Source organism: Schistocerca serialis, chromosome 2, assembly GCF_023864345.2.
Source record: "Schistocerca serialis cubense isolate TAMUIC-IGC-003099 chromosome 2, iqSchSeri2.2, whole genome shotgun sequence".
Lineage (NCBI taxonomy): Eukaryota > Metazoa > Arthropoda > Insecta > Orthoptera > Acrididae > Schistocerca > Schistocerca serialis.
This window is the reverse complement of record NC_064639.1, coordinates 955,217,628-955,245,463: the sequence shown is the minus strand read 5'-3', so window position 1 is coordinate 955,245,463 and position 27,836 is coordinate 955,217,628. Positions and strand designations below refer to the sequence as shown.

Genomic DNA, 27,836 nt, shown 5'->3' with positions numbered 1-27,836 from the left:
TGGTATTGATAGTGCAGAAGCCAATGGTGCATGTTTCAGCTCTGATAGATGTAAAATACTATTGGTAGATACATCTGTCATTAGCAACATTTGTTTTCTCAAATTTGCTATGGAATTATGGAATTTTTTCTGTGGCCGAATATGGTTGTCTACATAAATGACACTTTGTGAGTTTTTCAAAGAAAAGTCAGGAAAAATGTTTGCTTGAGTCTAAGTGAATTCACAGGAATGCTACCAAGAGTCGTTGCAAAATGGAACTAACCTTCCACTCACGTCATATAATTTAATTTGATAACCGAACTGAACTCTGCGTAAAAGGGTAGATAGATCGAACTAAGTGAGGTTGGAAATATACAGTTCGCGCATTAAAACCGCGTACGAGCCTCTCTACTGTTGTGCGTGTAGATCGTATCAGGATGTAGAGAACTGGGAGTTAACGAAAAATATGTTCAAATGTGTGTGAAATCTTATGGGACTTAACTGCTAAGGTCATCAATCCCTAAGCTTACACACTACTTAACCTAAATTATCCTAAGGACAAAGACACACACCGAGCCGGAGGGAGGACTCGAACCTCCGCCGGGACCAGCCGTACAGTCCATGACTACAGATCCTTAAACCGCTCGGCTAATCCCGCGCGGCGGGAGTTTACGAATATTTCGTACTCTGGCTGAGTCGGGCAAGATGACATGCAGGAAAGAGAGCATGGCGACGAACAAAATAAAATATATTCGTTACTCGGCGTGTGCAAGCATTAGCGCCGCTGAGAATAAGAAGCTGGAGCAATACGATATTTAACGAGTCGGCTCTAAGCATGCGTTGAAGAAGACAGACGAATGAAGGCCCGTCCACATACAAGTCTGTCTGCACAATTATCTGCCCAAACATCAGTGCGTGCAATAAATCGCTGAAAATGTGGTGTGTTCACACAACAAAAGTTCCAATAGTACTATGCGCAAGCTAATATGCCCTCACAACCTCAAAGTTTATTTCAGTTATTCAGAAAATCTGTTATGCTCTGTGTTCGGAATCTGTATTCCAAACAAAGTGCAAGAACCAGAAAGACCGACCGAATTGGTCTGGACAATGGCTGCTTAAGCAAAGGAAGTTTTCGCACATAAACGTACTTGGAGAAGTGCAGGTCGAACCTGACGACTGGAGTAGTTACTTGCGGGTGGGTATGGAAACATTGTCTTCTGACGCTTGTAACTCCTCGTATAATGCGGAAAAAGAAGAGCAATTACTTCGCATCAGCGGCCGAGGTGACGCTAAGATTCAGGGAAAAAGGAAGAAGCTCCAAGTATTTAAAACTTTCTGTGCAAATTTTAAACACGCATTGAGTGAAATCATACACAGTGCGAAGCTATTTGTGCTGTCCTGAAGGAGGATGTCCTGACGGCAAATAAAGTACCTTGATTCTGTAATATATCAATCGTGATAAAGTATAGATAATATTTTTACAGATTTACGAGTATCTAAAAGTCTAAGAAATTGGTTCAAGAATCATAAAAGAAGGTTGTGTAAATGGAAGAATCCTGGAGATACTAGAAGGTATCAGATAGATTATATAATGGTAAGACAGAGATTTGGGAACCAGGTTATAAATTGTAAGACATTTCCAGGGGCAGATGTGGACTCTGACCACAATCTATTGGTTATGAACTGTAGATTAAAACTGAAGAAACTGCAAAGAGGTGGGAATTTAAGGAGATGGGACCTGGATAAACTGACCAAACCAGAGGTTGTACAGAGTTTCAGGGAGAGCATAAGGGAACAATTGACAGGAATGGAGGAAAGAAATACAGTAGAAGAAGAATGGGTAGCTCTGAGGGATGAAGTATTGAAGGCAGCAGAGGATCAAGTAGGTAAAAAGACGAGGGCTAGTAGAAATCCTTGGGTAACAGAAGAAATATTGAATTTAATTGATGAAAGGAGAAAATATTAAAACGCAGTAAATGAAGCAGGCAAAAAGGAATACACACGTCTCAAAAATGAGATCGACAGGAAGTGCAAAATGGCTAAGCAGGGATGGCTAGAGGACAAATGTAAGGATGGAGAGGCTTATCCCACTAGGGGTAAAATAGATATAGCCTACAGGAAAATTAAAGAGACCTTTGGAGAAAAGAGAGCCACTTGTATGAATATCAAGAGCTCAGATGGAAACCCAGTTCTAAGCAAAGAAGGGAGAGCAGAAACGTGGAAGGAGTATATAGAGGGTCTATACAAGGGCGATGTACTTGAGGACAATATTATGGAAATGGAAGAGGATATAGATGAAGATGAAATGGGAGATACGATACTGCGTGAAGAGTTTGACAGGGCACTGAAAGACCTGAGTCGAAACAAGGCCCTCGGAGTAGACAACATTCCATTGGAACTACTGACGGCCTTGGGAGAGCCAGTCCTGACAAAACTCTACCATCCGGTGAGCAAGATGTATGCGACAGGCGAAATACCCTCAGACTTCAAGAAGAATATAATAATTCCAATCCCAAAGAAAGCAGGTGTTGACAGATGTGAAAATTACCGAACTATCAGTTTAATAAGTCACAGCTGCTAAATACTAACGTGAATTCTTTACAGGCGAATGGAAAAACTGGTAGAAGATGACCTCGGCGAAGATCAGTTTGGATTCCGCAGAAATGTTGGAACAAGTGAGGCAATACTGACCCTACGACTTATCTTAGAAAATATATTAAGGAAAGGCAAACCTACATTTCTAGCATTTGTAGACTTAGAGAAAGCTTTTGACAATGTTGACTGGATTACTCTCTTTCAAATTCTAAAGGTGGCAGGGGTAAAATACAGGGAGCGAAAGGCTATTTACAATTTGTACAGAAATCAGATGGCAGTTATTAGAGTCGAGGGGTATGAAAGGGAAGCAGCAGTTGGGAAGGGAGTGAGACAGGGTTGTAGCCTGTCCCCGTTGTTATTCAATCTGTATATTGAGCAAGCACTAAAGGAAAGAAAAGAAAAATTCAGAGTAGGTACTAAAGTCCATGGAGAAGAAATAAAAACTTTGAGGTTCGCCGATGACATTGTAATTCTGTCTGAGACAGCAAAGGACTTGGAAGAGCAGTTGAACGGAATGGACAGTGTCTTGAAAGGAGGATAGGAGGATATAAGATGAACATCAACAAAAGCAAAACGAGGATAATGGAACGTAGTCGAATTAAGTCGGGTGATGCTGAGGGAATTAGATTAGGAAATGAGACACTTAAAGTAGTAAAGGAGTTTTACTATTTGGGGAGCAAAATAACTGATGACGGTCGAAGTAGAGAGGATATAAAATGTAGACTGGCAATGGCAAGGAAAGCGTTTCTGAAGAAGAAAAATTTGTTAACATCGAGTATAGACTTAAGTGTCAGGAAGTCGTTTCTGAATGTACTTGTATGGAGTGTAGCCATGTATGGAAGTGAAACATGGACGATAAATAGTTTGGACAAGAAGAGAATAGAAGCTTTCGAAATGTGGTGATACAGAAGAATGCTTAAGATAAGATGGGTAGATCACACAAATAATGAGGAGGTACTGAATAGAATTGGGGAGAAGAGGAGTTTGTGGCACAACTTGACAAGAAGAAGGGACGGGTTGGTAGGACATGTTCTGAGGCATCAAGGGATCACAAATTTAGCATTGGAGGGCAGCGTGGAGGGTAAAAATCGTAGAGGGAGACCAAAAGATGAATACACTAAGCAAATTCAGAAGGATGTAGGTTGCAGTAAGTACTGGGAGATGAAGAAGCTTGCACAGGATAGAGTAGCATGGAGAGCTGCATCAAACCAGTCTCAGGACTGAAGACAACAACAACAACAACAAATTATAGGCATGACCAATGAGCTATACTTTCCTAGTTGGGATTTTCAATTCCCTGCCTCAAGTCTCCCCGCAACCCATCATAAACTTTTGTACCAGAGTATAGAACTGCATTCTGAACTCTAGAGATTCATAATCTATCTATAACGTTTTACGTCTAGTATTGTGGTAGCGAATTTTACAGTTCACCCCTCATTGCTTCTTTTTATGAACGACATATTACATTAGGATTTCGTTACTTTACTTAGCTTTTGTGGTAAATAGTCCGCAACGAATTAATTTTTTTTAACTATTCCCTGTCTGTCGCTGGGTCAACCGCTCGTCTTTTCTCCATTAAATAACCATAAGCAACTGCCTTCTTATCTGACTCGCTGTATTCTTTGCTCTCAATTTTCCACAAAGATGTGTGATTCCTCTACATTTAAAATAATTCAACAATGAACTCCCTAGAGCAGTGGTTCCCAAATTTTCTGATATTGTTCCCGCTGAGGGCAATCAGATGTTAGCTAGAACGCCCTCGACGTTTTTACGTAACTGTACTTCATAATGAAAACGAATTTTCTTTGATCACTTGCATTTTTAAAATGACGAAAGTGTATGTGGTTCAAATGGCTGTGAGCGCTATGAGACTTAACTTCTAAGGTCATCACTCCCCTAGAACTTAGAACTACTTAAACCTAACTAACCTAAGGACATCACACACATCCATGCCCGAGGCAGGATTCGAACCTGTGCCGTAGCGGTCGCGCGTTTCCAGACTGTAGCGCCTAGAACCGCTCGGCCACACCGACCGGCAGAGTGTATGTGTTTTATTAAACCACGAACTAATGAATCAATTGGTACTGCTTCATTCTAACAACTTTTTTTTTAATAGAATGATAAAGCAATTCTTAGTGTATCGTAAGTTCTACCTACAGCTCCTCAGAAAAGAAAGCTGACTATTCACATTATGGGAAGCCATCTGCTCCTCGTACACCACTCCTCTACATAGCGACACTTGACTTCACCCACACGCTGCACCCTCAAGTTAAAATCCATGTGCTTTACTTATCGTTCGTAAATCACTTGACTGCAGGACACTTACTTCTGTCCTGGCAGACACTGGAAGATTTCAGGTTCCCAATGCTTTGTGTCTCAACGTTGTCACAAATAAGAAGAATAATAATAATATGTAAGACCCTCAGCAATGTAATATCCATTACGTAGTAACTGTTGTGTTGAGATGTCAGTTTCCGATCTGTTGCAGGAACTAGCTGCAACTCAAAGAAAGCAATTTCATGAGATATTTAAGCATGTATGTCTCAATTTTACTGTCATAGGTGCATGGCACAAAGTAGAATATACATGTATAGTAGCTGGACTATACGAGGAAGAAGGAAAATGTTGTTCATACATTCGTTTCACAAGCTCTACCCTTCACCACATTGGTCACACTTTAATGCTAGTCATTAAAAGAATTGTAATTGTCATTATTACATTTTCACGAGATAGTGGTAATAGTAATGGTCTCTAAGCCCGCCCGGCTAGCCGTGCGGTCTAAAGCACTGCTTCCCGAGCGGGAAGGCGTGCCGCTCTCTCGCACGAATCCGCCCAGCGGATTAGTGTCGAGGTCCGGTGTGCCGGCCAGCCTGTGAATGGTTCATAAGGCGGTTCTCCATCTGCCGCGGAGAATACGGGCTGGTTTCCCTTATTCCGCCTCAGTTACACTATGTCGGTGATTGCTGCGCGAACACTGTCTCCACGTACGCGTACACCATAACTACTCTACCACGCAAACATTGGGGTTGCACTCGTCTGGAACGAGACGTTCCCGGGGTGAGGTGAGGGATGGGGTGTCCACTGGGGGCCGAACCGCACAGTAGCCCTGGGTTCGGTGTAGGGCGGCTCCGTCGTTTCTAGGTTCCGAGTTCAGTTCATACATACAATGGTCTCTTAAAACTCTTAAAAATAGTTCAGTTTCGTGACCGAAAGACAAGAGATTTCTTTTGTTTTTACCCTTCAGAAAATTTCATTTTACTTCTCGGGGTGGGGGAGGGGGGGGGGGGAGGGAGGAGGGGGTAATTAACCCCAGGCTGGGAATCACTGCTCTAGACCATGTAGACGCTTATCCACGATTTTAGAACTTACTCTGCCTACAGACGAGAAGCACTAAACTGTCTCAAACACCTTTCTCGCACCAGATTTGCAGCGATCTTCTATCCTTACATTACAGTTTGTCTGCGCTGTTGTGGTGTATGACCACTGATTTGAGTAATTTTACTCAAACCTATTTCCACGTTTGCGCACATCTCGTCTTGTATCTGCCCAAAATCTCCTGCCCATACGCAACAATCTGTCTTCACAGACCTGATGAGTGAAAACAGTTGTGCAGACGGATGGATCGTTATGTGTGGACGGGTCCCAAGTAAACGTTTCCGTTCGTCTGAGTTCGCAGAGGATAACGAAGTGGAGGAATTCGGAAACGACTGATTCGGTCCGAATCGGGCAATAACTGAGTACGGGTGAAGGAAAGATGCAAGTAACGATACGCTTCATGCAGTAACGAAACGGTATTTCGAGTCTCGTGCGATACTCGTTACTCCGTGACGAATATATGCGATATGCAACTACCCTGGTTCGGTAAACTCGAATGGTTGCCAGTGTGGATATCGTCGGGTGCGAGTGCAAGCTGTGTTGACGTTGCGCTGTTCATTTACCCGTGGAGGGCTGGAAGGAATATAGGGTCGGCCGCGGTGTATTCCTGTGACCAGTATAAGCATAAGTGCGCTGTGAAACTGAAGCGTGTGTTCTCTTGTTGTAGGTTCCGGTGGCTCAGCCTAAGGGTGCTGCAAAGTTTGGTGGTGGTGTGCTGCGCCTTGGTGATGCTGGGATTCACCCTCGCCATGAACTTCATAGAGGGGTTCACTTTTGAGCGATCAAGTAAGATGCATCTATTTTGCTCCTGTCTCCTACTTGGTGTTCAGCAAAAACGTAAGCCTCTATAGATATTTTACGCCAAATTAGGCCAAAAGCAATGTAGAATTTGATTCCGTGATGATGTTACCATCTTTCAGGGGCTCTGGAAAGGGCTAAATGTATCAATTTGAGGTAAGGGACCCTAGATCGGAAATGCTCGATTCGAACACTGTAAGCGAAACTCTACTCAAGTTCCCCCTTAGCTTCACGCAGCGCTCAAATTGAAAGACTCAACGTCCGAATCCTGGCCATGGCGTACCTACAGAAGTCCTGCTGAATACTCCCCAATGCCCTCAAATAATTTCTCCTTTTGATGGACGAGAAACGGTGCATGCAACTTGATGTCAGAGAGATCGATGTCAGAGAGACCGAAATTCGTAAATCTACGGTACATTAATAATGAATTCCATTCAAACGCACCAAGTTTCACAAGTAGCTATATTTACAACAGCTGTTCAAAATGGCGTCCCCATCATCAATCCACGCATGGAATCGTCGCCCAAAGCTCTGTCGTACTCTTTTTAACATCTGTGGTGTCGACTGAACAGTTTCGCAGGCAGCGAGAATTGTGGGCAGAAGATCCTCTTCAGTCTCGACAAGAGTCTCGTACATAAGACGTTTCACATGGCCCCACAAGAAGAAATCAAGTGGGGCGAGATCGATGAACGTGCTGGTCACGAAGCAGGACTTCCTTTGCCTATCCACTTTACACTGGCGTGAGAAAAGTAATGGGATAGCGATATGCACATATACGGAAGCCGGTACGTTTACACATGGCATAAAAGGTCAGTGCATTGGCGGAACTATTTGTACTCAGGTCATTCATAAGGAAATGTTTCCGACGTGTTTATGGCCGCACGACGGGAATTAGCAGACTTTGAACATGAAATGGTAGCTGGAGCTGGACGAGATACACAGTGTCAAGAATGTGCCGAGAATACCAAATTTCAGGCATTACCTCTCACCACGGACAACACAGTTACCGACGGCCTTCATTTAACGACCGAGAGCAGCGTCGTTTGCGTAGAGTTGCCAGTGCTAACACACAAGCAACACTGCGTAAAATAGCCCCAAAAATCAATATCGGACATACCATCAACGTATCTGTTAGGAATGAGCGGCAAAATTTGGCGTTAATGGGCTATGGCAGCAGACTATCGACGCGAATGCCTTTGTTAAGAGCACGTCGCCTGAAGCACCTCACGTGGACTGGCGACCATATCGATTGGCCCCAAGACGACTGAAGAACAGTGGCCTGGTCAGATGAGTCCCGATTTCAGTTGGTTCAAAAAATGGTTCAAATGGCTCTGAGCGGTTCTAGGCGCTACAATCTGGAACCGCGCGACCGCTACGGTCGCAGGTTCGACTCCTGCCTCGGGCATGGATGTGTATGATGTCCGTAGGTTAGTTAGGTTTAAGTAGTTCTCAGTTCTAGGGGACTGATGACCTCAGAAGTCAATTTCCATAGTTCTCAGAGCCATTTGAACCATTTGTATCCATTCATAGACTTTATGTTCCCGAACAAGGATGGAATTTTTAAGGATGACAATGCGCCATATTACTGGGCCAGAACTGTTCACAATTGGTTCGGACAACATTCTGGACAGTTCGAGCCGATGATCTGGTCACCCAGATCGCCCGACATGAATCCCATCGAACGTTTGTGGGACATTATCGAACGGTCATTTCGTGCACAAAATCCTGCACCGTTAACACTTTCACAATTAAGGACGGCTATGGAGGAAACATGTCTCAATATTTCTGCAGGGGACTTCCATCAACTTGTTAAGCCCATCCAACGTCGAGATGCTGCACTACGCCGGGCAATGGAAGGTCCAATACCGTATTTGGAGATGTCCCATGACTTTTGTTACATTAGTCTAAAGGGAATGGTTATTCCAGATGTTCATGAATCCTCAGTCCAAAGTGAGGTGGGGCCCCACCATTTCGGAACCACATCCGTTGACGAATAACAACTGGGAGATGTTCCAGGAACTTGGTAGTGCGACTCTGATAAGCACTGTGTACAGTGGTGCACTGAAGTGGGGAGAGAGAAGAACTAAGTCGTGTATGTAATCACTGACTATGCCTGCCCACACGTTAACCGATAATAATCTGTTTTGATGGCTCTTCGCAACTGTAGCGTGGAGATTGTCATTGGCCTAGACATGACTATTGCGTCTATTAAGCGTACCCTCTATGGTGAAACACGCGAAATATGCACATGCAGGAAAGCGAGGAGAGGCTGTAAGGAACTGCAAAAGCTACTAGGGAACACGACACCAGGTTACAAGTCAGCAGGAGTTAAAGCATGTATTTTCCGTGGATGGTAGAAGTGTGGCTGCATTTCCTGTAAAACTAGCTACACAGTACTCTGCGAAACATCCATGTCACGGCAAAGTGATCGATTTCTGACTGCATGCGCTTCATCCACTCGAGCAAGCTCTGCATCTTCTAAATTGGGTGCGTTTCCCGGTCGTTGTACTGTCGCCCTGTTTCATTTAATCGTTGGAATAGTCTTGGGATCATGGTGTGAACCGGATGTCTTCTACGCGGATATCTGGTCCTGTACCAACTTACGCCTTCTCTGATATTTCCATTTGCTTGCTCATACACGAAAATCGTGTTTGTAACTTCCGTCAACGGGCACAATTAATTTGGTTAGAACTGATCGACATTAGTACTTTAGCTTATAACACAGACTGCCGTCTATTATAGAACCGGTACCAGCATTGTACGCCAGGGATGTTCATGTCAACATACAGTGCGTTGGATCAGTTGAGTTATTAACCCAGCCTTTATGCCTAAGTGCTCGTCGGGGTTGCCAACCATACAATCTTAGCAACAACAGTACCGGTACATATATTCCATTGTCAGAGGTATCACAATGACTTTCGCTTACAACTTTCCACTGGGTAGTTCTGGACCAAGGAACCTTATCTCAAATTGATACATTTACTCTTCTCCATCGTACATGAAAGTCTGTAACGTCATCACAGGATCGCCGTGAATATTGCTTCTAATGTTTGTTAAACCTGTGTACTTTTTCGCAATATAACAGTGTCGAAAACTTTTAGAGGTGGTAGTTCTCATGGAAACTAGAAAAAATAAGCCTAATAAACATGGGTCCAGAAATGCATACCTTCTGTGATCAACACGTGTTTAAAGGAGGTGTTCAATGTGGCGTTCATTTATATTAATGCATCGCTCTGCCCTGTAGTGTAATGAATGAAACACTCTTTGAATTATACCCCATTGTTGTTGTACCTGTCGACAAACATTGAAGATGCAACACTGTGGCCGAGCGGTTCTAGGCTATTCAGTCCGGAACCGCGCGACCGCTACGGTCGCAGGTTCGAATCCTGCCTCGGGCGTGGATGTGTGTGATGTCCATAGGTTAGTTAGATTTACGTAGTTCTAAGTTCTAGGGGACTGATGACCTCATATGTTAAGTCCCATAGTGATCAGAGCCATTTGAACCATTTTGCAACACTGTGGTGTCCACACACCCTTGATTGGCGTGCTGTAGACCAATTCCTTCAAGTGTCCCCATAACCAAAAGTCTAAGGGAGTGAGGTCTGGGGGACGAGCAAGACAAGATGTGCCTCCCTCTCCCCTCCCAACCCCCCTCCACCCCCCCCCCCCCCCCAGGACCAATCCAGCGGTCCTGAAATGTCTGCGTCAGATGTTCGCGCACATTATGATGAAAATATTCTGGTGCACCATAATGCATGAACTACATTTGTATTCGTTGCTGCAATGGCACATCCTCCAGCAAGATAGGCAATAGGTTAATGAGAAAGTCCAGATAATGAGCTCCAGTTAACCTCTGTGGTACCATGTATGGCCCTATTAATCTACCGCCAAGTACACCCGTCCATATGTTGACTGAGAATCGGTGGTGATGCCAATATATGCTGGTTATGGAAATTCAGAACACAATCTCTTGTGAAACCTGCCTCATCGGTAAATAAAATCGTGGATGTGGACAGTGCATCTGCGGCACACTTCTGCAACAGCCACTGACAGAACCGCCGTAATGATGATTCTGTAGCCTTAGCGTCTGTACGCACTGTACATGACGTAGGTACGGCAATTGTTCATGAAGTACCCCCTCCCCCAGATAAGAGAGCGAAACACGCCTTCTATTGCTGCTGCTGCTTATCGTCACACACTGCTGCCAGGGATTTCTTCCACCGAATGTAGCGCACGCTCCTCCATGTCAGGCGTGCGTACTCTGCGGGGCCTTCCACTGTCTTCCGATGTACAAGGCTACCTGTGTACTGGTGTCCCTCAGACGCTGGGAAAGTCTGCCGAACAGCTCATCAGAGTTCACTCTGCACTGTGGATAGAGGGCACGAGCTCGCAGGCTGCGTCCATTTGCTAAACTATAGCAGAATGTTATATTCGCCGTTTCATTTGTCGAATGGTAGGCTTCCATTGCTAACAAGTGGTGGAAGAGAGAAAACGTATATGTATACACCATTTGTAAGTACAAACAGCGCAATAACAGTAAACACATAAGTGAATCCGCATTTGGAAGAAGGTAAAACACCATGACACGTACCTATGGTTGACAGTATTGTACAATAAGGCTCACAAATACGACAAAAACTGACGTAGCCTCTAACACGACCCGAACCAGACAACTGACTGCAGACCATCTATTGGTAGGTGGAGTACTGTAAGGCATAATAACACACTGCTGATACATCTAATGCAGCGCCAATGCAACAACTCTACTAATATCCGCAACCAGGCATTGCGCAGCCCTTCCCATAAACACGAGTTTACCTCGGAAAGCGTGCGTTTCCGGACCCATGTTCATTGTACTTCTTTTTCTTATATATACATGTGTGTGTGTATGTGTGTATGTGTGTGTGTGTGTGTGTGTGTGTGTGTGTGTGTGTGTGTTTCAAGAGAGTCATGACTTCTGGCTGCCCTCGGTAGTGAGTTACATGTAATTGTAGAAACCGGGTACTTCCTTCTTCGAGAAACGTTCATAGGGATAGTTAATAACTGATATGTAGTCTGATATGCTTGGATGACCGTAAAAGAGCAGCTTTTTACGTTATTGTTAAGCGTATCTGAACATCTGGAAGCCGGCTGCTACGGTCGCAGCTTCGAATCCTGCCTCGGGCATGGATGTGTGTGATGTCCTTAGGTTGGTTAGGTTTAAGTAGTTCTAAGTTTAGGGAACTGATGACCTCAGCTGTTAAGTCCCATAGTGCTTAGAGCCATTTGAACCATCTGGAAGGAGAAGGTTTCCACTTTTCTACCGAAATAACGCAGTTCACCAATTCTAATCGATATTTAAAAGAAAACTAAAAATTAATGGCTTATGTTACTAGCTTAGTTATGTCGGAAGACGCCGTTTCAGCTATTACAAGCAGTAAGATATATCATCATCTGTCATGAATTGAGGGCGGTTTTTTAAATTTCTTTTGTGTAGTCGTGCTTTGACAGCTGGCAAAACTTAGCCGTATTCAAACCGAAGTTCATCGTCCATTGCCTAATGACATGTACAAATTGTTAGCTACGATTTGAAGATACCTATATAGGATGTAACTGGTACAAGTGTGGATATTTTTACATGTGATACATTAATGCGTACCACATCAGTGTGCTGGTCGTATTTTCTCGAGCTGTCTTTTCAGAAAAATATCACAAACTTTACGACCTGATGTTTCCTGCGTGGTTGTAACTGCACCACTAAGCGGACTGCACCTAGCAGTATAGATTAACAGTTTTGTGGCCATGCGTCCACACTGACCTGCTGCCCAGGGGAAAATAAATATTAATTACTTGTATTTACTATCAAAAATAGTCTTGATCACAATTTATTTATTATGGTGACCAGTTTCGACCACTACTGTGGTCATCTTCAGACCAATGAGTAAGAACCTCCTTCTGCTGGAGAATCACTACTGATTAAGTATGCAGTAGTGATTCTCCAGCAGAAGGAGGTTCTTACCCATTGGTCTGAAGATGACCACAGTAGTCGTGGAAACTGGTCACCATAATAAATAAATTGTGATGAAGACTGTTTTTGATAGGAAATATTTGTAACACATCGATCACTGTTACTTCCATAATGTATTCAATTGTAATTAATTACTTGCTCTTGCCACAAGCTGGCATCAGCCTATAAACATACTATCCCTAATAGCTATAATTATTAGACTCCAAATGAAGTAAATAGCGATGCATTGTTGTTCAGTACGCCGTCTTCAGTCACTAACAGAAATATCTGAATTTATATCTGTTCTTTCTGTATAGCAGTGAGACTCACCAGCATAGCCGAGATCGCGAACACGCGCCTGTGCGGTGGAATTCGACTCGATCCGAATCCTGGTGGTAGAAAATTTTCACTGCCAGTATCTGGCCAGCAAGGGGAGGAGCGACGGTGGCGTAAAGTTCTTGATCACCCGTCTTTGTGCCAGTCCAGGGTTGAGTTCCGGATCTCACCGTTGTCCGTTTTGTTTCTTGCAGTGAGAGCATGTGACACTATTGATGTTGATCCGTCTGTCGGATGGGAACGTTACACTCGGCGGCGCCCGTGGTGCAATCTGAGAGGAGTGGGCCATGTGCCGGCAACGGGTTTGGCCCCCTCCCATCCCTCCACCCATAACAACACAAAACCCAACACTACACTTTACGAGCACTCACCACAGTGATACCTACCATACAGAGCCAAACTTGAAATTTCTGAACAAATCGGAAGAAGGTAAGCCCCTCCAGTTCGTGGTTTAGTCAGTTGTGACCTCTTTGCTGGATAGGTGAGAATTCAATGTTAGCTGCTGGTGGAGTAGGATGACCAACTTTCCCACATTTCCCTGGCTCTCCCGAATTATAGCAATGTTTTTGAATCCTCCCAGCTCCATTACTGACTGTCTGTTTCTCCCTTATGTTTCGTCAATTATCACTGTAACTAATATTAAACCCGCAAAATATTATCGACATTTCACATTAAGATTGTCTGACCGACAGATCTCGAAAAGTTTTCATATACTAATCGATACTATTGACGACATATAGTCATTTTCCTGTTCGTGCTTCTACGGTAAGAAGACAGTTTGGCCCAAAGGAATGCGAGAATAGCAGAAAGAATGACATATTACAGGCGTATAGCAGCTATCTATTAAGCAACCCACGATCAAATTCTTACAAAGGGAACAAAGTTTTTCGCGACGGTACGAATCGTCTGACCTACCGTTTCCGACCGCTGTGCAGAACACCAACGCCATATTAAAAATAGAGAACTGGAGAAATCGGCAATTGCGGAGCACAGCCTCACGAACAAACATAAAATATTGTTCGATGAAACTAAAATTCTTTCCCATGCCTCCACGTACTGGGATTCCGTTATTAAGGAGGCTGTTGAAAAAAGAACCTTAACCATCTGAGCTGTGCGTGGAAACGAGCGCTTGATGCAAAGAAGCAGCAGAGACGTTCCTTCCAAGGTTTACGTTCAAACGGAAGCGGTGGCGCCACCGGCGCACACAGTGACAACGTCTGAGACAGCAGTACGTAATCGCCGACCAATCAGAAGCCGTCCATGGGCTATAAAGAGACCACCACAGCAGCAGTGAAGACAGTCAGCTCCTGACGATGACGATGGAGGTAATCGAAGAAAAGATTTTATCTAGAACTGACGCGGCAAGAGTACGTGAATGTTTTATACAAATTATTACAAAGAAATAGATTTTTTCTTTCGTGAACATTAATTGACCGATCACAGAAGCAGCTGTAGTTAGAACTGATTAAGTCAGAGCTTATGATGAAATAAATTCTGATTATAATTGCTAAGTGTTTTTTATTTGCACAAGACGATAAAAAAACTGCAGAGGTCTGCAACTTCTCTAAATAAACATTTGTACAGTAAGCATAATACGAGAGTGAGTCAAATGAAAAACTTAAATTTTTTTTAAAATATTATTTATTGTGCAGAAGTGGTACAAAGCTGTATCACTTTTCAACATAATCCTCCCCACGCTCAATGCAACTCCTCCAGCGTTTACAAAGTGCATAAATTCCTTTAGAAAAAATTCTTTTGGAAGTCCGCGCAACCACTCATGCACCGCGTGGCGTAACTCTTCATCAGAACGGAACTTCTTTCCTCCCATTGCGTCTTTGAGTGGTCCAAACGTATGGAAATCACTTGGGGCAAGGTGTGGCGAGTATGGTGGATGAGGAAGACACTTAAAATGCAGGTCTGTGATTGTTGCAACTGTTGTACGGGCAGTATGGGGCCTTGCATTGTCATGTTGCAAAAGGACACCTGCTGACAGCAATCCACGTCGCTTTGATCTGATTACAGGCCGCAGATGATTTTTAGGAGATCTGTGTATGATGCACTGGTGACAGTGGTCCCTCTAGTCTAGCGCTCCAAAATAACTCCTTTTTCGTTCCAAAAGAGAGTCAGCATAACCTTCCCTGCGGATGGATCTGTTCGAAACTTCTTTGGTTTTGGTAATGAGGAATGGCTCCATTACTTGCTTGCTCTCTTCGTTTCCGGTTGGCGGAAGTGAACCCAGGTTTCGTCCCTAGTAACGATTCTTACAAGGAAACCATCACCTTCTCGTTCAAAGCGCCGAAGAAGTTCTTCACAAGCATCAACACTTCGTTCTCTCATTTCAGGAGTCAGCTGCCGCGCCACCCATCTTGCAGACACTTTGTGAAACTGGAGCACATCATGCACAATGTGGTGTGCTGACCCATGACTAATCTGTAAACATGCTGCAATGTTATTCATTGTCACTCGGCGGTTTTCCTTCACTATGGCTTCAACTGCTGCAATGTTCTATGGAGTCACAATTCGTTGTGCCTGACCTGGACGAGGAGCATCTTCCACTGAAGTCACACCATTTGCGAAATTCCTACATCATTCGTAGACTTGCTGCAGTGACAAACATGCATCACCGTAGTGAACCTTGATTCGTCGATGAATTTCAATAGGTTTCATAGCTTCACTACGCAAAAACCGAATAACAGAACGCTGTTCTTCCTTGGTGCAAGTCGCAGATGGGGCGGCCATCTTTATACTGATACTGCGACGGTATGCGTGGATCTGCACTATGCTGCCACCTACTGGCCATTCTGCACGCTGTTTGTAGCACGCTTACCAACTTAGAGATTAACGGCCCGAAATTTCGATTTGTTATTACAAATTTAAGGTTTTCATTTGACTCACCTTCGTATATATGTGCAAATTGTTAAATTTTATTTTGATTATATTTGTGTTACTTATTATAGGTCATAAAAAATAAATCGTTTCTTTTAGGTTACCATAGACTGAGCATTTGGTTGGAAAAAGAGACATATTGCTTATTAACAATAAATATTCTGAGGAGTAGTGGTTAGGAAATGCGATTTAGTTGTGCCGCTGAAATTTATTGCTAATAAATCTCCCCTAAAATAATCCTCAGATGTTGATAATCTCCCCCGAAACCATTTTCAAATGATGGCAGCCATGGTGTAGAGGGTTAGCCCAAGATATTTTAATGTTTTGGGTAACTGGATAGGAGAGTTGTAAATGGTGAGGTAGAAGTCGTGGAAGCGTAAGCGCCGCACGGTTCTGCCTACAGTTATTGTCTGGGTTTTGTAGGGGTCGATATTAGGGAGCTAATGGCTGCACAAGCGGGTAAACTGACTGAGACGTATTTGGAGGGATCGTTGGTATTTTTGGACTATAGTGGACAGCGCCACGAATGCGGTGTCATCAGCACACTGAAGGAGGTAGCAGTTTGAGTAGCTTCACTATTTCGCTAACTTTTATGTGCAAAGAACCGTTATGGAAGATCATTCCGGCCAGCAAATCCACATTGCCCGAATCGCTATTGGAGTGTTTATTTCATCGACCAAAAACGCCTTCTGGGGTTGTCATCCGACTGGCAAGAAGAGTGTTAGAGAACACCCCAAATGAAAGTCCATTACTATGCTCTAACTCATCCCACGATTCCAAGAGTACCATGTTATAGTAAGACACAAACGTAGAGGAACTTCATGACAGTTACAGCACGGCTGAAATTTAATGTGTTCAAATGTTCAAATTTGTGTGAATTCATAAGGGCCAAACTGCTGAGGTCGTCGGTCCCTTGAAATTTTATCACTGAACGTTCAACGAACACCTCTATCGGATCGACTTAAGCGTCAACACTCTGTGTTTGCGGAGAGGTACAAGATCCAAACCACGTATTTCTATAATGTCCTCGGAAGACTTATCACATAAACGTACTTGCAAGTAATCTTCGGGCTTGCTAACACCCAACGATAGCAACGAATAAAATGCTGTACGAGTCTGTAAAGAGTGCCAACATACCGCTATAGCTCCCTCCCAAACCGCAATTAAGTGACTATATTTAGACATGGTACTCATCAGGATATAGAGTGCTTGGCCTATAAATGATGTCACTATGTATCTTCAATACACACATACATGCCTGAGTTCTGCCGTAACTATACCTATGGCTGTAATACCCAAATCTGATTCTTATACTCTGCTCTCATGTTCTATCTAGATGGTACTTTGGAACTTGCTAAATATTCAATTCTGTATCCGCAGCTTTTGAAACAGTTCTTATAGGACATGTAAAATTATTGCTAAATTAGGTATGTAGTCTTTAATATGGATTGAAGTGGGATTATCCCAACTGTGTACCAACAGCGATTTGTCCTTTCTTACCGTCATGGGACTTGCAAGAAGAATGGTCAGGGACATCCAAAATCAAAGGCAGTGACCATTCACTAATTCATACCATCATCCTGAGAGTGCCGCGATACCATAAGACACGAACATGGAGGAGCTCTTTAGCGTACTACCTCTGTGTGCCCTGTGTTACATTTTCGTCTTGTTTACTCTTTTCTATAAATTGTGGCTGTAAAATTCGTTTCAGGTCGGAATCTGTCCTTTGTTAAGCCTATGCAACTTTGTACCGGGGTACGACTTAAACTAATGTCTACTCTGAATCCGTGGCAGTCAACCTGGTCCCTAACGCCCTCTAGTGGGCTCTCCAGCTTTCTTTGTGAATGGTAGAAAGTAGGACTATTGAAAACATTATCATTGGGTTTTCGTGAAATTTTAATATAAACTATTTGGTAAGTAACTATTAATATATTATACTCTGAAGCGTCAAAGAAACTGGTATAGGCATGCGTATCCAAATACAGATATACGTAAACAGGCAGAATACGGCGCTGCGGCCGGCAACGCCTATATGAGACAGTAAGTGTCTGGCGCAGTGGTTAGATCGGTTATTACAATGGCAAGATATCAAGATTTAAGTGAGTATCACCTTTGTTTCGAAACCTGACAAGTTCTTATTGCAAAAATACAATCCTGCAACTTCGCAACAAAATTTCGCATAATTTTCGATTACTATAACCACTTAACCTCACATATTTGTTTACTCTGTATTACAGCGTTTGGAGGTTAGTTATATTCACATAGGGCGCTTCTAACATTGTTTTCATGGCACCAACACACCAAGAACATTTAGCTACAGTGGGAAAATAAAAATCGAAAACTGACGATTATGTAAAGTGCATCTTGTGAATATTCTGAACAGCCGTCTGATGATGAACTTGTCAGTTCGAAACCGGTTACGGCGATAATCACTTAAATAAATAGCATTATTAATAGTGGCTGGTTGCTGTCTTCTTCTCTGTAAGAATCAACCTACATTAAATCCAAAGAGCTTCTGGTCGTATGTGAAGTGTACTAGCTGCAAGACACAATCAATGCCTTCTCTGTGCTATAGCAATGGAGATACTGTCGAAAACAGTGCTGCCAAAGAAGAGTTACTAAACACAGCCTTCCGAAATTTCTTCACCAAAGAAGGTGAACTAAATATCCCTGAATTCGAATCAAGAACAGCTGCCAACATGAGTAACGTAGAAATAGATATCCTCGGACTAGTGGAGCAACTTAAATCACTTAACAAAAACAAGCCTTCCGGTCAATATTGTATACCAGTTGGATCCTTTCAGAGTATGCTGATACAATAGCTCCATATTTAACAATCGTATACAACCGATCGCTCGACGAAAGATCCGTACCCAAAGGCTGGAAAGTTGCATAAGTCACACCAATATTCAAGAAAGATAGGGGAGTAATCCACAAAATTAAGGGTTCATATCATTTACGTCGAACTGCAGCAGGATTTTGGAACATATATTGTGTTCGAAAATTATGGATTACCTCGAAGAAAACGGTCTATTGACACACAGTCAACACGGATTTCGAAAGCATCGTTCTTGTTAAACATAACTAGTTCTTTACTCGCATGAAGTGATGAGTGCTATTGACAAGGGATTTCAAATTGATTCCGTATTTCTGGATTTCCGGAAGGCTTTTTGACACTGTACCACACAAGCGGCTTGTAGTGACATTGCGTGCTTATGGCATATCGTCTCAGTTATGTGACTGATTCGTTACTTCCTGTCAGAGAGGTCACAGTTCGTAGTAATTGATGGAAAGTCGTCTAGTAAAACATAAATGATTTCTACCGTTCCCCAAGGTACTGTTATAGGCTCTTCGCTGTTCCTTATCTACATAAACGATTTGGGAGACAATCTGAGCAGCCGTCTTAGGTTGTTTGCAGATAACGCTGTCGTTTATCGACTAGCAAAGTTATCAGAAGATCAAAACAAATTGCAAAAGATTTAGAAAAGATGTGTGTCTGGTGCGAAAATTGGCGATTGACCCAAAATAATGAAAGTGTGAGGTCATCCACATGAGTGCTAAAAAGAATCCGTTAAACTTCGGTTACAGGATAAATCAGTCAAATCCGAAGGTCGTAAATGCTACTAAATACACAAAAATTACAATTACGATCAACTTAAATTGAAGAAACACGTAGAAAATGCTATGGGGCAGGCTAACCAAAGATTGCGTTTTATTGGCAGGACACTTAGAAAATGTAACAGATCTACTAAAGAGACTTCCTACACTACACTTGATCGTCCTCTTTTAGAATACTGTTACGCGGAGTGGGATGCTTACCAGATATGATGGACGGAGTACATCGAAAAAGTTCAAAGAAGGGCAGTACGTTTTGTATTATCGTGAAATAGGGGAGAGAGTGTCACTGAAATGATACAGGATTCGGGATGGACATCAAACAAAGGCATTTTTCGTTTCGGAGGAATCTTCTCACGAAATTCCAACCACCAACGTTCTCCTCCGAATGCGAAAATATTTAGTTGACGCCAACCTACATACGAGAAACGATCACCATGATAAAGTAAGGGAAATCAGAGCTCATATTGAAGGATATAGGTGTTCGTTCTTTCCGCGCGCTATACAAGATTGGAATAATAGAGAATTGTGAAGGCAGTTCGATGAACCCTCTGCCAGTTACTTAAATGTGATCTGCAGAGTATCCATGTACATATACGTGATGTTATGGTCGGGTCACGACCGATGGGACATAGCATCTCCGAGATAGTGATGAAGTGGGGATTTTCCCGTACGATAATTTCACGAGTGTATCATGAATTACAGGAAAAACATCAAATCTCTGACATAGATGCTGCCGGAAAAAAAAATCTTGCAAGAACGGGACCAAAGAAGACTGAAGAGAATCGTTCAACGTGACAGAAGTGCAACCCTTTCACAAATTGCTGCAGATTTCAGGGCAAGGCCATCAACGAGTGTCAGCGTGCGAACCATTCAAAGGGTTTCCGGAACCGACTGACCATTCCTGTATCCTTGATGAGTACAAGACACGAAACTTTACACCTCCCCAGGGCCCGTCAACACCAACATTGGGCCGTCGATGACTGGAAACATGTTGCATGGTCTGACGAGTCTCTTTTCTAATGCATCGAGCGGATGGACGTGTGCGGGTATGGAGACAATCTCATGAATCCATTGACCTTGCATGTCAGTAGGGGAGTGTTTAAGCTGGTGGAGGCTCTGTAATGGTGTGGGGCATGTGCAGTTGTAGTGATATAGGATCCCTGATACGTCTAGATACGATACTGGCAAGTGAGACGTAAGTAAACATACTGTCTGATCACCTGCACCCATTCCTGTCCATTTGCATTCCGACGGACTTGAGAAATTCCAGCAATGCGACGCACCACACGCCCAGAATTGCTACAGAGTGGCTTCAGGAATACTCTTCCGAGTTTAAACACTTCCACTGGCCACCGAACAGCCCAGACGTGAACATTATTGAGCATATGTGGGATGCCTTGCAACGTGTTGCTCAGAAGAGATATCCACACCCTCCCCCCCCCCCCCCCCCTCCAGCCTCCCCTCCCCGTACTCTTACGGATTTACGGGCGGCCCTGCGGGATTCATGGTGTCAGTTCCCTCCAGCACTACTTCAGACATTAGTCGAGTACATGCCACGTCGTTTTGCGGCACTTATGCCTGCTCGCGGGGGGCCTTACAGAGGATATTAGGCAGGTGTACCAGTTTCTTTGGTTTTTCATTGTATAATTTTCAGGAACCCTTCTTTATAAATTATACAATGTGAAGTAAAGCCCTATACTGGGAAGGACAAACAAAAGGGGCCAGGACGAGTGGATAGGCATACATCAAAAAAAGTTTTGCATTACCCCGCTTCCCAGAACTGCTGAAGATAGACGTTGACTGTGGATACTGTATCACAGAAACAGTCCCTTTGACTGTTCGAAGATGTCACTAAACCCGCCCAAAGACGTAAACAACCATGCATGGTTCTAATGGCTCCAAGCACTATGGGAGTAAAAACCTGATGTCATCAGTCCCCTAGATGACCGCTGCCTACGAATTATGGCTCGGAGGAATCCTGACAGCAACGCCACCATGTTAAATAATGCTTTCCCTGCAGCCACAGGACGTGTTACGACTCAAACTGTGCGCAGTAGGCTGCATGATGCGCAACTTCACTCCCGACGTCCATGGCGAGGTTCATCTTTGCAACCACGACACCATGCAGCGCGGTACAGATGGGCCCAGCAACATGCCGAATGGACCGTTCAGGGTTGGCATCACGTTCTCTTCACCGATGAGTGTCGCATATGCCTTCAACCAGACAATCGTCTGAGACGTGTTTGGAGGCAACCCAGTCAGGCTGAACGCTTTAGACACACTGACCAGCGAGAGCAGCACGGTGGAGGTTCGCTGCTGTTTTGGGGAGGCATTATGTGGGGCCGACGTACGCCGCTGGTTGTCGTGGAAGGCACCCTAACGGCTGTACAGTATGTGAATGCCATCCTCCAACTGACAATACGTCATATCGGCCGCATATTGGCGAGTCATTCGTCTTCATGAACGACAGTCCCCGTGGTGCACATCTTGTGAATGACTTCCCACCGAGCGAGGTAGCGCAGTGGTTAGACACTGGACTCGCATTCGGGAGGACGACGGTTCAATCCCGCGTCCGGCCATCCTGATTTAGGTTTTCCGTGATTTCCCTAAATCACTCCAGGCAAATGCCGGGATGGTTCCTCTGAAAGGGCACGGCCGAATTCCTTCCCCATCCTTCCCTAATCCGATGAGACCGATGACCTCGCAGTCTGGTCTCCTTCCCCGAAACCAACCAACCAACCAATGACTTCCTCCAGGACAGCGACATCGCTCGACTAGAGTGGCCAGCATGTTCTCCAGACATGAACCCTATCGAATATGCCTGGAATAGATTTAAAAGGACTATTTATGAACGACGTGACCCACCAACGAATCTGAGGAATCTACGCCGAACCGCCGTTGAGGAGTGGGACAATCTGGACCAACAGTGCCTTGATGAACTTGTGGATAGTATGCCACGACGAATACAGGCATGCATCAATGCAAGAGAACGTGCTACTGGGTATTATAGGTACCGGTGTGTACAGCAATCTGGACCACCACCTCTGTATGGTGGTACAACATGCAATGTGTGGTTTTCATGAGCAATAAAAAGGGTGGACATGATGTTTATGTTGATCTCTACTCCAATTTTCTGTACAGGGTCCGGAACTCTCGGAACCGAGGTGAAGCAAAATTGTTTTTTTATGTGTGGGATTGGACGTGTAAGTACCCATATAAAAACACCCTGTGATCTCAGAACGTAGAGCGGGCTGCGTCATTGTGAGTGGAGCAGTGAAAAGGGGACGATGGTACTCACAGTGGAGCAGCGGGTGTTCGATGTGTAAAGTTACGTGACAACAATGTCGTGCAAACGGTGTGGTAGGTAGTTTGCTGAGAAGTATAATGGTGTCAAAGTGCGAGCAAAAAGTGTTAAGCGACGCTCTGTCCGAAAATGGGCTCAGACGGGGTCTGTTTTGAACAAGTCAAAAAACATTTCGAAACGTGCCCGCACACCAGAAAATGTGGCTGCAGTCACCAGAAAATGCGTAAGAGTCCTATCAAATCAACCCAACACCTGTCGCAAGACACGGGCATATCACGTCGATCATGCGGACGAATACTTCAGCTGGACCTACACATGCATCCCTACCGAGTGTCCAATTTTCATGCATTTAAACCAGCAGATGCTCCTCAGCGCCTCCACATTCGTGAGTGGCTGTTCACTGAGATGGCAAAGGAAGAATTGGACATGGAACTGTTCTCTGTGTCTGATGAAGCCTGGTTTCACCTGAGTGGTTATGTCAGCTCACTGAATCACAGGTTCTGGGCAACAGAGAATCTGCGTAACTTCCACGAAACACCACTGCGTTATCAAAAGTTGGGGTTTGGTGCGCACTGTCTGCAAGCCGCATTAGGGTCTACTGGTCCCATCTTCTTTCATCAGACGTTGATTTTGGCGCGTTACATTGCCAACATTTTGAAACCATTTATGGCAGAATTAACGGAGGAGGAAACGACCTACAGTTACTTCCAACAGGATGGAGCAACTGCCCTTACACCCGGCAGAACCTTGGAGCACATTTACGCAACTTTCAGGCCTGATGGAGTTGTTAGCAGAGGTGAGTCTGGTCACGGCCCTAGCTGGCCAGTGTTATATTACTTTGCGTGGGGAGCCCTCAAGTCTAAGGTGTTGCGATACAGCAACCTTCATAGTCTTCAAGAATTGCAGCAGAACGTTTCGGATGAGACTGCAGCAGTTCCAGCAGTCCAGCTTCTTAGTAGCTACCTTTCCTCTGCTGTAGTTCTATATAGCCTGGAACTCTGTTCTACGGGCCACTTTTATTTGCCCCACCCTGTAAATCAACATTACTGTGGAACCGGTGGGCGGTTAGAAAGTTTTACTGCCACGAAGCGACAAATGTCGCCAATAGGTAAGGAAAGGTTGGCTACTTGTGCTCTAAATTGTGAAAAGGAATTGTAATGTGATATTCCAGTACTGAGATAGATGCATGGGCACAAAAAAAGGCGCTTTCGGGAACTCGGCTTCCGAGAAACCAAATTTGTGAGTTCACATAAGCATAGTGGACGTCGTATTTATCTGTCGACACCGGGCAAGCAACTTTCAGGTAAAATGTCTCCCCTCTACGGTGATAAACATAATGGATGTACGAGGGTAGGTTATAGACATATGTTTGATGACATGTCGAAGTTTATGGTCTGGCCGTGAATCGTGCTCAGATACCTATATGGTAAGGCGACTGCTCGCGATAAGTGGGAAATCCGGGTTCGAGTTCCGGTCTGGCACAAATTTACAAATTCAAATGGTTCAAATGGCTCTGAGCATTATGGAACTTAACATCTGAGGTCACCAATCACCTAGAACTTAGAACTACTTAAACCTAACTAACCTAAGGACATCACACACATTCATGCACGACGCAGGATTCGAACCTGCTATGGTAGCAGTCGCGCGGTTCCAGACTGAAGCGCCTAGAACCGCTCGGCCGCATCGTCCAGCTGCAAATTTACATTGTCGTCATTCTGTTATAGGAGGGTGTACCCAAACAAGCGGAATTACTTTTAAAAGCTATATATTTTCAAATTATATGCAAAACAATCTTACCCCCTTCAAAATACGTACTCTCCATTACAACTAATAAGTTAGTCCCACCGGTGCTTCCACTGTTCGAAACATTTTTTATAGTTATCTTTAGAAATGGACCCTCCCTCGTTTTGTTTCTTGACTTCGTCAATGTTGTCAAACTGGCATTCTTTCATGCCCTTTTTCATGCGTGGAAATAAGAAAAATTCGCACGGAGCCAGGTCAGGAGAGTAAGATGCGTCGGGCAGCAGAACAATGCCAGTTTTAGCCCAAAATTATCTAACAGAGAGCGCTGTGTGTGCAGGTGCGTTGTCGCGGTGCAAGAACCAGTCTCCTGGCTGTCACAAATGGGTCTTTTTTGACGAACACTGTTACGCAATCTTGTTATAACTTCCAAATAAAAGGCATGATTGACAGTCTGACATGGGGGAACAAACTCTGGATGATTCGGGCAGTTGATGGACGTCTAGAGCGAGATTTATCATCAGTCGACATGTCGCCATCAGCTGCATGTCGGTCACATAAACTTGCCATCATTAAAAGCGAAATGCCCGAACAAAACAGTGCTAGCAAAAACAATCACTGCAGATGACCAGAACAAGCCAGGTCGACAAGACAGGCAGCACTGAGCTGAGAATGAGTTGCGCTATACATGCCTAGCGGCAGAAATATGTACTACACTAGCTTGGACTACGTCCCAACAGGTGGTCCGTGGACCCCCAGGGGTACGCGAGATATGCCAGAGGGGTCCGCAAGATGCTATTAGAATAAAAAATATATTAAATATATTTCGTATGAGAACAGATTTTTTTCCGCTACCTGCATGAGTAGAGCATTAGCGAACGCTAACTTCTGCGTCTAGCGTCTTCCTGGAGCCAACTGACACTAGCAGAGTCTAGCGCAAAACTAGAATTAGATAGAGGCAAATAGTTCTTCTGTATGCCGTTAGACTGCCCGCGCTGCCTCTTTGCAACCGACAACTGACGGTCACTACACAGAAACTCGCATTTCAGACGACAATCGGCCATTGTTAATTTATTGCCAGTGCTTTCACAGACCGTGTTGTTTACATATTCAGTATTCCGTATTAAAACAGTAGTGCTTGTAAAGCATTGTTTTTCGCGGAAGCTACAGTTCGCGTAGTTAAAAATGGACCGTTGGTTAAAAAGTGGTTCGTTCAAACGAGAAAGGCCTACAGATGAAGAGGAAGATCATGCATTTGATGTTCAAGCAAGTAAGTCAGTGACTCTCGAACCGAAGTTGTCAGTGTCCATTGAACCTAAATCGTCGGCGTCCCTTGAACCTAACCCTTCCAAGACCAGTGTTAAGCTTACTGGAAAAATTAGAAAATGCAGGATGTTACAAAAAGATACGGCCAAACTTTCAGGAAACATTCCTCACACACAAAAAAAGAAAATATGTTATGTGGACATGTGTCCGGAAACGCTTACTTTCCATGTTAGAGCTCATTTTATTACTTCTTTTCAAATCACATTAATCATGGAATGGAAACACACAGCAACAGAACGTACCAGCGTGACTTCAAACACTTTGTTACAGGAAATGTTCAAAATGTCCTCCGTTAGCGAGGATACATGCATCCACCCTCCGTCGCATGGAATCCCTGATGCGCTGATGCAGCCCTGGAGAATGGAGTATTGAATCACAGCCGTCCACAATACGAGCACGAAGAGTCTACACTTGGTACCGGGGTTGCGTAGACAAGAGCTTTCAAATGCCCCCATAAATGAAAGTCAACAGGGTTGAGGTAAGGAGAGCGTAGAGGCCATGGAATTGGTCCGCCTCTACCAATCCATCGGTCACCGAATCTGTTGTTGAGAATCGTACGAACACTTCGACTGAAATGTGCAGGAGCTCCATCGTGCATGAACCACATGTTGAGTCGTCCTTGTAAAGGCACATGTTGTAGCAGTACAGGTAGTGTATCCCGCATGAAATCATGATAACGTGCTCCACTGAGCGTAGGTGGAAGAACATGGGACCCAATCAAGACATCACCAACAATGCCTGTCCAAACGTTCACAGTAAATCTGTGTTGATGACGTGATTGCACAATTGCGTGCGGATTCTCGTCAGCCCACACATGTTGATTGTGAAAATTTACAATTTGATCACTTTGGAATGAAGCCTCATTTGTAAAGAGAACATTTGCACTGAAATGAGGATTGACACATTGTTGGATGAACCATTCGCAGAAGTGTGCCCGTGGAGGCCAATCAGCTGCTGATAGTGCCTGCACACGTTGTACATGGTACGGAAACAACTGGTTCTCCCGTAGCACTCTCCATACAGTGACGTGGTCAACGTTACCTTGCACAGCAGCAACTTCTCTGACGCTGACATTAGGGTTATCGTCAACTGCACGAAGAATTGCCTCGTCCATTGCAGGTGTCCTCGTCGTTCTAGGTCTTCCCCAGTCGCGAGTCATGGGCTGGAATGTTCCGTGCTCCCTAAGACGCCGATCAATTGCTTCGAACGTCTTCCTGTCGGGACACCTTCGTTCTGCAAATCTGTCTCGATACAAACGTACCGCGCCACGGCTATTGCCCCGTGCTAATCCGTACATCAAATGGGCATCTGCCAACTCCGCATTTGTAAACATTGCACTGACTGCAAAACCACGTTCGTGATGAACACTAACCTGTTGATGCTACACTGATGTGCTTGATGCTATTACTGTAGAGCAATGAGTCGCATGTCAAGACAAGCACCGAAGTCAATATTACCTTCCTTCAATTGGGCCAACTGGCGGTGAATCGAGGAAGTACAGTACATACTGACGAAACTAAAATGAGCTCTAACATGGAAATTGAGCGTTTCTGGACACATGTCCACATAACATCTTTTCTTTATTTGTGTGTGAGGAATGTTTCCTGAAAGTTTGGCCGTACCTTTTTGTAACACCCTGTATAAATCTGATTGCTTGGAAATCGATTTTACATTCACTGGGCCTGAGCAACAGCCTAAACCTCAATGTGTAATTTGTTATGAATATGTCAATGTTTTTTCTAAGTACCATAAATAGAAAACATAATAAGACTCCTAATTTGGCTTTTTTAGGTACTTGATACTGTGATATGACAAGGTACGAATCATGCTCGATGAGGGAGTCCCCGAGAAAATTTTGTTGGGAACCCCTGGACTACGGCAATGTTATTC

The 27,836-nt window shown here is 44.1% G+C and overlaps 1 protein-coding gene across 1 annotated transcript in view; it reads left to right on the top strand.

The window, feature by feature from the left end:
- Positions 1–27,836, top strand: part of LOC126456542 (gustatory receptor for sugar taste 64a-like) — a 164,830-nt gene that overhangs the window by 28,112 nt on the left and 108,882 nt on the right. Inside the window, exon 2 of the mRNA XM_050092290.1 lies at positions 6,617–6,735. Within this exon, the coding sequence (XP_049948247.1) occupies positions 6,617–6,735 (119 nt within the window). The remainder of the gene's footprint in view (positions 1–6,616; positions 6,736–27,836) is intronic.